Here is a 14,592-nt window from a genome sequence, read left to right on the forward strand (position 1 = left end):
CTGTTAATCATTTTTCTATTATTTTCATAGTTGGATGAGTAAAAGAATTTTGAAATTATAAACATAATTTAAATATTAATGTATGTATAATATTTTAATGAAAATCACAGCTAAGTATATCTCCACTATTATTTTAATTAATACATAAATAATATTAATACATGCATAAATCATAATTAGTTTACAAATAAATTAATTTATAATCAATTAGCTGTATCATAATAATAATAAAAAACTATTATGCTGTTGTGTTAAATTTTCACTCCCCCTTGACTGCCTTAGCCTTTTACCAGTAGTAGTTCATAATCAATTCCAATCACTAGGATATAAAAGTTGAAAAAGATGAAACATCCACATTTTCGTAAATACAACCATGACAGTAAAGGTTTTAAAACTTTATCCTTAAACACCATCTTAAGGATTTTATGGGTGGTTATTAAATGAGTACTTCTCGCTGAACATTAAGATGATCAAATTCATACACAAAGTAAATAAATTTTATGGCTAATATTTTAAGTAAACAACTATATAATAAAGTTTTAACTGAAGAGATAAAATTTTAGCCTCACATTATTAGCCTAATGGATTTTATTATAGTAACAATCACCTCACAATTAATAGACGTCCCTGAAGTGATTTAGCAAGAGTTAACAACTAAGTAACGGTTCCATTTCATGTTCAAGGTGAACTGTACTTTTTCAATTTCAGATAGATTTAATTTATGCAGAATGCTTTCAGTATTTCTCAGCTTATGTTAGATATATTAACAAATGATAAAAACAAAAAATTGATAAAATTATTAAAACAAAAAATGTGAAAATTTAATGTTACAGAAATTGTAATATTTAACAAAATCAATTTCAGTAAAGAATAATTCATATTATAGACTAAAAATATTGGAAAATGATAGTTCTGGAATAATAGAAAATAATAAATATTGCATAAATTACTTTTACATTCTTTGTATATATTTATGTATGTATTTTTTCTAGAAGCAAAGGAATATACAAATGAATATTAGTATTTGTTAAATACCTTATTCATACATTTATACATTTTATATAAATATTATAAACATTTATTTAAATTTCTTTTAGTTGGTATAATCAAATCGAGAACAACAATATTAAATTACTGAATATTGTTTTTAGTCTTCAGTTTAATTTTGGACTATCAAATATCCCCCTTATATTTATTTATTTATCACAAATGAAAAAGAAAGTTCTTTTCTATATTTTTATATTATGTTAACTCCTTAAAAAGGGGACATTTTATTAAAGATTTATGTATTCTATGATCTTATAGGTAAAATATTTGAAATATTAGCAGTTATATTTAAGTGGGATGTATAGCAAAAATTCAAAATATAATGAAAATATATTAAACAATCACAAGATAAAGAAATTAAACAACTAATAAATAAATAAACTTCAATAAGCTCAATAAGAACTATAATGACTCTTCTATACTAGACCTCGGCAGTATTTCAAGTGAAATATTTAAAAATAAACGATATTAAAACTGTGTTTGTATTTTCTTTTTAAAATACAAATATACAAATTGTATTTTACTTCATATTTTAAATACACAAAATAAATTACAAAGCACATCTATTTGAGATGTATTTTGTATTTGAATTTTATACAAAATAATTCTAATATTTTGTGTTTGATATATTTTTTCTATTTTCAAATTAAATACTTCGTAATTAAAATATAAAGTATTGTAAAAACACATTACCTGTCAATTAAAAATAATATTTAAAGAACTTTTTGCCCAGGTTTATTCTGTTGTCTTTCATTAAAATAGATTTTTCAGTTGATTTTAATGTGTGTTAAATTTAGTTAAAAGCATGTGATATATCAATGTAGTGGAAATGCTTATTTAGCACATTTTGTATAAATTTATAATAAAAATCATAATAATAAAATATACAGTTAAAGTTGTAAATTGACCTATATTTGTCACAAATGTCAAGTTATTCCAATGAAAAACAGTTTAAAATAATAATTTGTATTACAATGTCTGGATGGAGTTTTGTTGATCCGTTATCATTTCTCATTACTAACACTTTCACTATTTAATCTTGTGAGTGGAATGTGAAAATCATGCTTATAATTAAAAATATTACTATTTAAAAAAAATGTTTTAAGTAAAAGAACTGATTAAAACATAACCAAAAAAAGATAACTTGTTAGCTGTCAAGAATCATTTTTGAATGACTAATTATTATGAAAAAAATTATTATCCTGACATTAAATTTCCTAATGCAAATCAAAAAATATTAAATCGGTCACTTAAAAAATCACTTTGATCAATATTTTCCCCACATTTTTTTGTTACAAATGTATCCTTGAAGATAACTCTATAATCTGGGTAAAAACCATGCATATTTGTACATTCCTCCCCCTTCAAACAATACCACATAATCATATAAAAAGACCTAGAAGATGTGTACTTGTGAATGATACAGTTTTTATTGATTCCTATAAAATTCAAATTGTGTGATAAAAGTTTTTTAAATGACTAATTAAATTCAAAATATTTAAGGCAGGGATATAATAATTAGTATTTTCTATTAGTCAATCATATATTAAGTTTTTAAACGTGCTACAGACATATAGTTTGATACTATTGTTTCGTTTGAAATATTATAGATAATAGAATTAAATTTCACATAATATTATAACGAATATGTATTTTATTTAAAAATATAAAATGTGTAATAAATACCGCTAGAAATACATGAGCTTAAAGAACCTAAACAGAGATGGCAGCACAAGCTAGTACAAACTTTGGTAGGCACAGTGTTACCGATTGATTTCCTCCTCTATTTTACAAGTCATGTGAATACCGTAATGTAGCCTCTGCCTTGTGTATGAGTAAGTCAACTGCGAATTCCTTTAAATTTTGATTTATTTTCATTTTTAAGTTATTTAAAAGTGAGTAATTTTAACTATGAAAATATATTAGTACACAGTAAAGTTAATAAACTGTCAGAATAAAAACAAAATCTATAGATGTAAATGTCTTAGGTAAGTATCGATATCTTTTTAAAAAAATGAGGGACAAGGTACTTTAGGGCTCAGAATACAGAGTATTTTGCTAAGGAGGCCCCTCACCTCCGGACTCAAAATAGCTCCTTCAATGGATAGCTCATATGTAAAATTAAATATAACAGGTAACCTTAAAATACCAAAGGTAGTAAAAGGTAAGACACAACACGAATTACTTTTTCTTTTTACAGTAATGCACTTACTAATTCACTTCTTATTTCTGTTTTAGAGGGTTCGGAAAAAAAAAAAAAAAAGTGTTTTGCTATTTAACCAACTAAAACCAGCAAAGATATTTAGTATTTTTTTTAAATTTAATACAATATACTAAAAGAATTTTGTTTTTCAGAGAGTAAAATAGAAAATCAAATTTTGTTTTAAGAGAGTAAAATAGAAAATAAAATTTTGTTTTTCAGAGAGTAGAATAGAAAATCAAATTTTGTTTTTCAGAGAAATACAAACTAGTATTTTGTATTTGACTCCTAGAAAGACAAAATATGATTTTGTATTGTGTCCCACATTGTATTAGAATACTTATTCCAGATACAGAAAGAAAAGTATTTAAAGTACATGAGTAAGGACACTCATTGAACTTCAAATATTCAATAAAGATACTTAAATGTATTTCATATGTTAGAATTTTTCTTAATTCAACTAAGAGGTCATAGTGCTATGCTTTGTCCAGTTCAGATGTAGCCTCGCACCATTACAGCCCATTTTAACAGATATCTGTTGTACTAGTATCGCAGGGACTGTGTACACGCTGACAGTGAACCTCGCCACCAGCTTAATTTGGTATATAAATGATTAAAAACACTAAACAAGAACTGTCTCCGTAGATTATGATGAACAGGAAACATACAATTTTATAAAATATATAAGATATATTTAATAAAACTGTATATTTTATAAAATATATATTGGTGTTATAGGGTAAGGAGACATGGAAGTTCACTGCCAAAGCGTTTAGATTTGTCAGTCAGTCATTGCGCATGCCTAGATAGTTATTGGTATAGCTATCGACCAAATCCTAATTGTACGATAATACTGCCACTAATGTCATAGTTTATTTCATCTACTAATTTTCTACGTATCACTGTTATTGTCACCATGGATCCTGGACTTAACTGAAGTGGAAGTGCTCTTATCTAGCAGAAACTAAAGGCCGGAGCTACTCACTTTTTGTATCGTTAAAAAGGACGTTTTTTTTTGTTGTTTTTTTTACAAGGAATTCGGTCCTTCGAGCCACCCCGTAATTGCAGCAGGCTCCTCAATTCTTGTTTAACAGCCTCTAGCAATATAATTGCAGAATTACAATACTAATGAAAATATAAAATAAATACATAACCAAATGAACTTAAGGCAAATAATGGAACTTGTTAAACGATTTCTTAACAAATGCAAATATCTTAATACTTAAATCTGAGAAAATCCAACTTAGCTTGTTACTTGAAAAAACTGAAGTCTATTTACACTTGAGACTTGAGGATATTAAAGCACCATTAAATACTTTGATTTGTTCGGTACAGTGAAAAATAAAACGCTACCTTAAAACAATTAGAACATGAGCGCAATAAGATTTGTATCTGAAAAAAATCATAACAGACTAATCTTCATTTTTTTTTTCATTTAATTTTAAAGACTGTTAGAAGAATTCTTATCTACATATGGCATTTTTAGCCGTATTCTGATCTAACCTGCTCAATTACAAGGAGGTATGACAGTGCCGATCTTTTAGATTTGGGGGTCTCCATGAAATTACGTCATAAGCATCGTCTCTCCTCATTAGTTTATCCAGCACCTCTTTAAAATCAAATTTTTAAGCTCCTGTGCATTAATTTATATTTGTATTCCATTTTATTCAACATGTCTTCAATTCAGTTGCTTTATTAACCCGGCAGTAGTGACTTACTTTTTTATTACCTAAGAGGTGTCCCATGAGCATTTATCTCGTGGCGGACGTTTTGTACTATTTAAGAAAAATATAATTGGATGTGATGATAACAAAAATCTATACGATTACTTTCAATGCAATTTGAATTATAAATTGTAGCTCTTCTATCAGGGGCTGATGAAACCAGATTTCATAAAAGATCTTACCTGTTCATGATTTAGAATAAAACATCCAGGAGGTGTCCAGGTGAGTAAAAGGCTTATATGAGAAATAAAAAAGATATAACGTTAGGATTGTACTGGTGAGAGAAATGCTTAGTCTTACTATTGCCAGGAGGTTAGAGCAAAACTGAATTGAGTATAGGTGGGGAAGTAAAAAGAGGTAATAACATAAATGAGCAGCAACTACAACATCAAAGGGTTGACAGAAGGTAGACAAAAGCATAAACAAAACAGATGAAATACTAGGAAAATATAAACATTTATTTCCCAATATGAGCAAATGCTCAAGGCTACACCTCTTCCTGAGTAATTGGCTAAAATTAATTTGTCATATGCTTACAATTTTTTGTAACTTCCACCTCTCATCTTATGATTTTTTTTCTGTTGGTACTATAGAATTTTGCAGGTTCTAGGCCGCTTCTGTAGTCCCCAAGAGCCTCAAACATGATTCATGTTGGTAATGGTAAACATGATTCATGTTGGTAATGGTAAACATGATTCATGATGGTAATGGTAAACATGATTCATGATGGTAATGGTAAACATGATTCATGATGGTAATGGTGTAAACATGATTCACACCTTGGAGGGTATGAATTGCGGCTTCTACTAAAATTTTAGTTTTTTTTCCCCCTTAAAACTGTTGTGTTGTGCAAACTGTATTTCAATAATTCCACATGTTGAAGGATTATTATTTTTAGTTTTTAATAATTAAATTGTCTTTATATAAATTTTGAAATAATCATTTACTTTTTATAATTATGTTCGTAAATATAACTTATGAAAATATGTAATTGCATTAAATAAAATCTCTAGTGTGACCAATCACATGGCTTTCCTTATCACTTTGACTACTAAGACTAATACAATAATTTTTGGCTTTATCTTTGCTAATATTGGTCCAATAAAGATTTTATTTTCATAGTTTATATTATTGAACAGTTTAATTATTCATCAAACAAGCATCTGGAATGTTCCAGAAGATGAATGAATTTCGAATTATTGAAAAAATTAATAAACCTAAAGTTAACAGGTTTCCATGGGAAACAACTCATCAAAATACTTTTAAAACAAGGGTACTATCTTTAATATGCTGTATCTTTGCTAATACAGGTTCAATTTAAACTTCTTTTTTTGTTTTTTACAGAATTTAATTGCCATAGTGGATTGCATCCAAAATAAAAGAAGTTTTCTTCTCTTCATAACTTCAGTTTGTATTTTCTCTTGAAGAATTATGTTGTATTTAGACCAATTATTAGAACTGTTTCTTTTTAGGCTTAGGGTCCTTTCAGACAGATCTGTTGAAAAAAAATACATTGAAAATTCTAGCTAATTACAAAATCTCCTTACAAAGGCAATAAGGAGAGCAGGGATTTGAATTTGTAAATTTAGGTGTGAGTCTTTATTAAATATAAAAAACCGGATTCTGGCTCTCATATGGGCCTTAATATAAAAATTTAAACTAAGGAAGAGGATTAATAATAGAAAAAAAACAACAATACATATTTACATTAAAATAACTATATTATACTGTACACTAGACTTTATCTTTTTTTTTCTCTCGCAAATATAAAAACACTGATTTGGGCCTCCTTACAAAATGTCAGCTCCACACCAGAACCTAAACATCATACAAAAATAACATTTTTTTTTTTTTTTGGAATATCGACTCGGAATAAAGAATATCGTCCTTTATAGAAAAATCATTCTTCCATTTTTTTTATTTATCTGTAGGAAATTGTACCTAAGAAAAATATTATTCCTATAAAAATTACAAGCACTTTTTCGAGTTTCAACTGAAAACAATATAACACAGTGAACAGATAACAAGTATAATACACAACGAAGGGAATGTTATTCAAAGTAGGAACAAAGGAAAGTTAAAAATAATATTCAAGCCTGGACGGATAAGTGCCTTGAAATTATTTGGAGCCCCATTTTTATCTCATTTTGTACAACTTATAATTAAAAGAGCACCAGATACTATACAAAGTACATATACATACATACATTTGAAACATATATATATGTATATATGGAATATGCTCACATTCATTGTGTTTCTGTTATGAAATCTTACAGATCTTTGTAACATATATTCCCTAAATTAAAGAAAAAATAAAATAAATTTACATATTTTCAAGGTTCATTTCGAGTCCTTCATTTGTATGCTCCAGTATTTACAATACTAGGTAATATTCGAATCATTTAAAACTTTTTTTTTTTTAAGACTTCTTTGTTTTCATATTCAATAAAAATGATATGTCTTCTCTAAGACTGTCTGTACTTGTGCACGGTGTAAAATATCACAGCGCATGGTGCACGTTTGAGGTACGAGGGCCTCTTTATGCAGCTTTCTTATGTCAACAGTCTGACTTGTCTTCTTCTACCAGTTTCTGGGTATCTTTTCCTGTGTCTGCTGAAGGATCCAGGTCTCGGTGTCGACCCCGTCCCTTGCTGGGAGATTTGCTCATCACTACAGAGGGCGCTAAAACTGCTGATGAGGGCTCTATAACTGCCCTTCCAGTCTTCATGTCCTAAAAAAAATATATATATATAATATAAATTTATTTAATAATTAATTAAAATTTCATGGACGTAAAAACACAGGACATGCTTAAGTTGCCTATTTAATTTAATTTTTTGTGCACTGCAAATTTTCAAAATCACATTTTTTTTTGTGAAAATGAAAAACTGTATTTTTAATCAAAGTACTGCCTATAGTGTAGCTATACATATTTCTTATTTTTCTGACAATTTTTGGATGCCGCACCAAATAAATTGTTTCTCTTTTCAGCCAAACCAATCACTAAGCAATTTTTGTATAATATAAATTTCTATAATAAATTATCAGTGCTTAGCAATACGTGTCCATTCAAAACCGATAAGTAATAATCAGAAGGAGCCAAGTCTGGTAAGCTGCTTACAAAAATCTTTCCCAACAAAATGCCTCAATCTTTTGCTGTCCAGGGTTTACTGTATGTGATAGTGCATTATCATAAACAAAAATCACTTTTTGATAATGTGGTCATTTTTCATGCAAAACTTGATTAAAATCAATCATTTACTGTCAGTTGCATTCAGTATTAATTGTTTAAATAAAATAATTTGTATTCAAATTAAGTCTCAACATTTCCTTAAGGACAATCTTTTTTTTTTATTTATTGATATTTACAACTGTATAAAAAATACAACAAGTAAATTTGATCATAATGACATAATGATGATGATATGATACAGCATGTAGAGAAACTATCCAGTAGTAGAACTCTAAAAACATTTTACAATATAAGGTCATGAGGCCATCTTCTTTTCAGGCGCCTCGGAGGATTGCCAGGAATGGAAGAGGAAGCAAGGTTAGAAACTAGTGGGTTTGGGTGGTTAGGGAGTTTATAATGGAAGGAATGATATCTGGTTCTGGCCAAATCGGCAACATACGGAACATTGAGGTCTTTATGGATGGTTAAGGACAATCTTAAATATTAATTCACACCTCACCATCAAACAACTAAAACATTTTGGTACGCTATTCTGCCCCAGATCAATAAATTTGGTGAAGTCAACCTATTTTATCACTATTCCATTAAATTTAAAAACTTTTAATTACATAATCACTTATCACAAAATATTTTTTGTTGATTTTTGAGAAAAAAATATTGTATAATAATAAAGAATGTTTCAGACTTAAATTGGATAGAAATTATTGTATTTAAACAATAAAACCAGTTTCAAATAAGTGAGAAGATGATAAATTCAATATTTTTTTTTTTTTTCGGCCAAGACTCCCATTGGAGTCCTATAGTGCCTAACCATGGTTGGGGGTCAAAATTCTTCATTTTGTGGGACCATCACTCAATGGAAAAAGTCAACGTCCCAGGCCGGATAAATTCAATATTAATGTTTTTACCAGGTTTCAACAGATCATAATAGAACACATCCTTCTGATCCACCAAACACAAACCATTATCATCTGGCCCTGCAGTCGATGTTGATAGTTCACCCATGATCTTTTATGCTTAGGATTCTCAAAATATATCCACTGTTATAGCAGCTTATCAATACTTTTTAAACATAAAATATAGGAATATCATGAAATATCACATAAAGCAGACTTCAGCAGCAAGACTAAGACTAAATTAACATTCAAGAATTGATGATTACTCACATCATATAGACCTCCAGTCCCATTGGTTTCAGCGGGAGAGGCCTCTAGGTTGCCAAGAGCATCATACATCGGGTTGCTAAAGTCCCTATTTTTGCCACTGATGTCGGACAAGTTATATTCGACATCTATTGCATCCTGTAACAAATAAAATCTAATTTTATTTACATAATTAGCACTGGGAAGTCTCATCTTAAAGACAGTTTTTATATATTCTCTGTGTTTGAAAAAAAAGGTTAATATAAGTCTACATTTTTTTTTTAACTAAACCTTATTGCCCATTTACAGAATAAGGAGAATCACCATTAATAATTTCAGTTCTATAGGCATTGTCTTTTTTGAGAAAACACTCTCAATATGTAAGTGATCCCTGTCTTTTATATGCTAAAATAAAGATAAAATGGGTTCTCATCTTTGCTAATACTGGTTTTATTTTTATTATGTTTGTTTAGATTTGTAGAAAATTAAATTATCTCTGAAATGAATGGTTATAATGTTACAGGAAAAATAATTATTAATAGGAATAATAGATAATAGTTTTCGAGTATTGAGGTTATAGAAATAATTTCATAACAATTTAAAATAAAAACAAATTTAAACCCAGGCTTATTGCGCATCTAAAACATAAGGGGAACTATTATTAATAATTTTAACTTCACAGTCATTATCATTTTTGAGATATAGTGATGACTAAGTCAGTGTTAAAATGCTTTTTAATATGTCATTAAAAAAAAAATTATGGTAATCAATATTTCTTACCGGTATCGAAGGACCATTACTACTGAATGCAGGAGATCCAAATTCTACATTCGTTCCTTGTCTGAATGAAACGCTCTGGGAATTTGTTAAGCCACTCAAAACTGGTCCTTTTCCACTAGAAAAAAAAAATTCATATTAGAAGAATTAGTAAGGACAAACACTATTTAATAAAAAAATATGCTACAGCCCACGAAAGGTCTTTGGCTCAATATTAGTAAGAAAGTGATGTTTTTTTGAACAACAGTTATACAAGGAGGTAAGATCCTATAGTTAGCATCCATGTTTATTTTTAAATCAAATGAGGTGCTGGCTTTTTAATAGCTGAATGCTGTGATCGAATGATGAGTATGAACAAATGAAAAATCCCCAAAACATACACTAATATCATTTGTTGAGCATAACATTTCATTAATGTTTTTTTTATTTCATTAACTAGATATATTCATGTATGGCTGATACCTAAAATTTAATAGAAATGGTCAAAAGGATCTCATAATTAAAATAATGAAAAAGTGAAAAAGATAATGATATAAATGTTGTAATGAAAAGCTTGAAAATTTGTAAGAAAAATAACACAATTAAAGAACTGAAATATAAGGGGAAAATCACATGTATCAGAGTTGTTCACTCCTGACCATCTCCTCTTCACTTATGTAGTTATAGTCGGATTGATAATATCTAGGAAAATGGCTCATATATCTATTTATCTACTTAAATTTTTTGTATAAATAAATGTTTGTCAATTCCCGAACCCTTCACAATCTTGATACTTTGGTTAGTAAGAGGCAACAACAAGTAGCCATCGGGGGTTGGCAAAAAGGACCACTAGGCCTGATTGTCAGGCTAATTGTCCCCACTGGTCCCACTAAATCAATAATTCACAAATACCACAGTGATTTCGTAATGATCTCTACCTAAGAATAAACTTTGTACTTACAAAGGCCTCTTTCTAATAACATAGTAGATAGCACCAGCGGATGCCAGAACCAGCAATACTATGAGAGGGACAATAAGTGCTATTGAAGGACCCGATGTACGAGCCAACTGTACATAAACTTCACAGGCACTGCCGCTGAACTGGTTAGGACATGCACAAATCAATCCTCCGGTATCATCTTCCTGGCAAAGACCACCATTCTGGCAATGGCATACCCTTGGCAATGGGAGTGGCTCTTCGGTAGCTAAAATTAAATTAATAAGAATTTAAAGTCAGAATAATTTAGAATAGAATATTATTTTGTTGAAAAGTAGAAATAGTTACCTGAGTCACATATTGTTTCAGTTCCAGACTGTATCATCTTCGTGTTATCAGGACAATAACACAAATAATCTCCAGCAGGTCGCAGCAGGCAAAGATGATCACAGGGCTTTTTCTCACAAGGGTTGGGAATAGACAGGTTGTATTTTGCTTTGTGATAAACTGAAATAAAAAAAAAAAAAATTATGATGGTTTAATTAGAATGCACTTAATGCATTTAAAAAGTTTATGATTATAATAGCATTATATGCAAATACAATTAGTTTTTATTTATTTTAATTTATATATAATAATTTTTAATTATTTTTTACTAGTAATAATTTTTATTTACAATATGGTTTTACAGTTCACTTGAAAAAAAAAATATGTTCTTAAAATATAATTTAGAAAATATTGTGCTTACCTTTAACATCGGTTGGATTTACTAGATTTTTGGCAAGTGTTACAGGTATTCCTCTGCCGAATTTATCTTGTTTTATAAGCTCTCCAGTATCTTTGGCAATCCAATATAGATTATTTTCGAAAACATCCAATGATAATGGATGTTTCAGGGCGTCTACATATTTAAAAAAATATATATGTCAAATAAGATACAAATGAAAAAAATAATAAGAATATAAACTAGTAAATTCAACTTCAAACATAGAGTTTGGTTAGAAATTAAAATAGACAAAGAAGTATGAAAATACTTCAAATAAGTGATTCAGGATTACTACAGTATCTTTAACAATTTATATTAGTTTTATTTCTTTATTAACATATCATTCTCGATTATTATAAAATAGAAATTTATATAATTATACAATAAAAATTCGAAATTTTTTGAATAGGTAGTTTTTAAATATTTTTGTAAAAGGAGTGTTTTAAAAAAATAAATTAAGATTTTTAAGATAAAGTTTAATATGCTAATAACCTAGTCTGAGTAAGGAAAATCTTGTAACATATTTATGTTAATGTATTATTGAGTGGGAAGATTTTAATGAGTATAAGAAGTTAAATTAATAAGTTTTAATGAGATATAAAAGATAAACTGACAAAAATAAATATACCTCCTTTGAGGATAATTTCTCTGTTAGTTCCATCTTGACGAACAGTTTCAATCAGGTTCATTTTGGTGTCAACCCAATAAAGTGGGTGATGGTCACTAGCATAGTCGATGGTAAGTCCAGCTGGGTGACGTATTCCTTCCGTGACCAGATTTCTTCGTCGGGAACCATCTAGAGAAGCAACTTCTATTTTTGGATCATCTCCGGCATCTGACCAAAACATTACACCATACTGTGGATCGACTGCGATGGATGTTGGATATTCTAAGTCTAAAAGGTAAAAAAAAAGTTAAATATACTGACTTAAGTACTTTAAAAAAATTTTATTTATCAAAATCATCATACAGAAAATTAGTCATAATAATATAATGTATAGATGAAATCATAATACTGATAATAAAACAAAATCTGTATCACAACAACCCATAAAGGTTCTTGGGTTCAGTACGTGGTAAGCAAGTACTGTTTCTAGACCAATGGTTTTATAAGGAGGTAATTTGGTTAGTATCATATTTAACTGCCAGTTTTTCCCTAAAATAAAGGTACCCAGTTTATAGAAGATGGGTAAGTCATATAACATAAATAATTATCTGCCACAGCTGGAGTCAAACCTGGACCTGAGATATAGGAACACAGTGCCTTACTCACAGAGCTACTATGCTCCTAATAATAAAAATAAACTTTTGAAATTTTTTTTTAGCAGGATAATTAATAATAAAATAGAATGTTTAAAATTAAAAAAAAAGTAGGATAGGGGGACAAAACAAATGGAGTAAGAAGCACTAGTGGATAAAAGGTTATGTGATAGTGAAATATGCATACACACATGTTAGGCAGTAATCTTAAGGGAAATTCAATTAATTAGACAAAGAATTTCGTAACACAATATTTATATACTTAATATATATGAAGAAAAAACATGATGAGGTAATAACATGGGGGAAATAATATGAAAAAAGCAAGATAATTAAATTCAAGAACAATGATTGAATTTAGCAAAAAAATTGGAATAGTTTGTAAATTAGATTCATGAGGATGAAACCGGAAGCCTTGAAACGTTGAAATGAAAGTATATACTTAAATAAAAGAAATATAGAATGCAAGAAGTTAATTTAAAACTTGGCTATATGTATAAAACAATAATAAAACAAGCTTAAACCAAGAAATAACTAATATTTTACAGAAAATATTCACTGTTTTATGGACATTAAATAGTATTTGCATTTCAAATATAATGGGGTCCAAACTTACTGCTATCTACTAAAGAGCGCCTATATCGGCCATCTTGCTTTGTTACAACAATGCGCCCTTTTGGTTTAGTACCGGATCGGTCTGTTTCGGTCCAGTAAAGGTTTCCGCCAACCCAGTCAACTGCAATGCTTGTAGGTTTTGCATTTCCTAAAATAATAAATAACCATTTATCGACAACATAAATTCCATACAGTAAGAAAGAATAGAAAATAAACATTTTTGAAAATAAAAATAGGGTCTCTTTGACATCAATTTTGCTTTAGTGAATTTCTAAGAAAAATTCAAACCTTTGACTGTTAAATCTTGAGCAAATCCAACTTTGACACGTCCTTCCAAAGCGTCTATCATGTAACTTCTCTTAATCTTCTTTTCATAACTATCAACCCAAAATATCATTTCAGTTTTGAGATTGTAATCTAGGGCTTCAATACGCTTTTCATTCCGAATCACATCCACTTCATGTCGCATGTGTGCCTGGTATGATTTTATTTCCTCTCCATTTGAGAACATGACTGAAACCTATTCCAAACAAGATTATGGTAAATTCAAAATATAACAAAAAAAATTGTAAAATAAAAAATCTCCTCACTGATTCTAAATATGTTTTAAAAATTCTAAATTTTAGTTTAGAAAGACCTATTTAGTGCATTTAACATAACCCCGTCCACAATTTTTATAGCTCAAGATCCCATGCCAAGCCTTTGGAGGAGAAATGTTTAAAATTACAAAGTAATTATAGGCAATTTCCATAATTATAGTTACTGCATTGATGTATAAAATAACTTTCCATCTCAGTTTTATTGTTTATAGTTTATATTATGATTTAGTCCGACATTTTGTAAGTTTTATTGGTTTTTTTTAACTAGAGGCAGTTTTGTTTTTTTGTGTTTGTATTGTATAAAAATAGCAATCAACTAGCAAATTAGTATAAAGATTTGTAAGAATATA

At 28.8% G+C, this 14,592-nt stretch overlaps 2 protein-coding genes across 2 annotated transcripts in view; both read right to left on the reverse strand.

Moving 5' to 3' along the window:
* Psa (puromycin-sensitive aminopeptidase) overlaps nt 1-4,521 on the reverse strand; it is a 27,712-nt gene extending 23,191 nt beyond the window's left edge. The window contains exon 1 of the mRNA XM_014425002.2: nt 4,503-4,521. The gene's annotated coding sequence lies outside the window, so the exon portion shown is untranslated. The remainder of the gene's footprint in view (nt 1-4,502) is intronic.
* A 2,867-nt stretch (nt 4,522-7,388) lies between these two features.
* Nucleotides 7,389-14,592, reverse strand: part of mgl (megalin) — a 397,380-nt gene continuing 390,176 nt past the window's right edge. The window contains exons 61-69 of the mRNA XM_014424997.2: nt 13,932-14,163; nt 13,645-13,791; nt 12,397-12,663; nt 11,751-11,903; nt 11,351-11,509; nt 11,027-11,270; nt 10,090-10,204; nt 9,334-9,468; nt 7,389-7,705 (exon numbers count right to left, since the gene is read on the reverse strand). Of these exons, the coding sequence (XP_014280483.1) occupies nt 7,532-7,705; nt 9,334-9,468; nt 10,090-10,204; nt 11,027-11,270; nt 11,351-11,509; nt 11,751-11,903; nt 12,397-12,663; nt 13,645-13,791; nt 13,932-14,163 (1,626 nt within the window). The 3' untranslated portion in view covers nt 7,389-7,531. The remainder of the gene's footprint in view (nt 7,706-9,333; nt 9,469-10,089; nt 10,205-11,026; nt 11,271-11,350; nt 11,510-11,750; nt 11,904-12,396; nt 12,664-13,644; nt 13,792-13,931; nt 14,164-14,592) is intronic.

This window comes from Halyomorpha halys, unplaced genomic scaffold, assembly GCF_000696795.3.
Source record: "Halyomorpha halys isolate HHAL.00 unplaced genomic scaffold, Hhal_1.1 Scaffold490.1, whole genome shotgun sequence".
Taxonomy (NCBI): domain Eukaryota; kingdom Metazoa; phylum Arthropoda; class Insecta; order Hemiptera; family Pentatomidae; genus Halyomorpha; species Halyomorpha halys.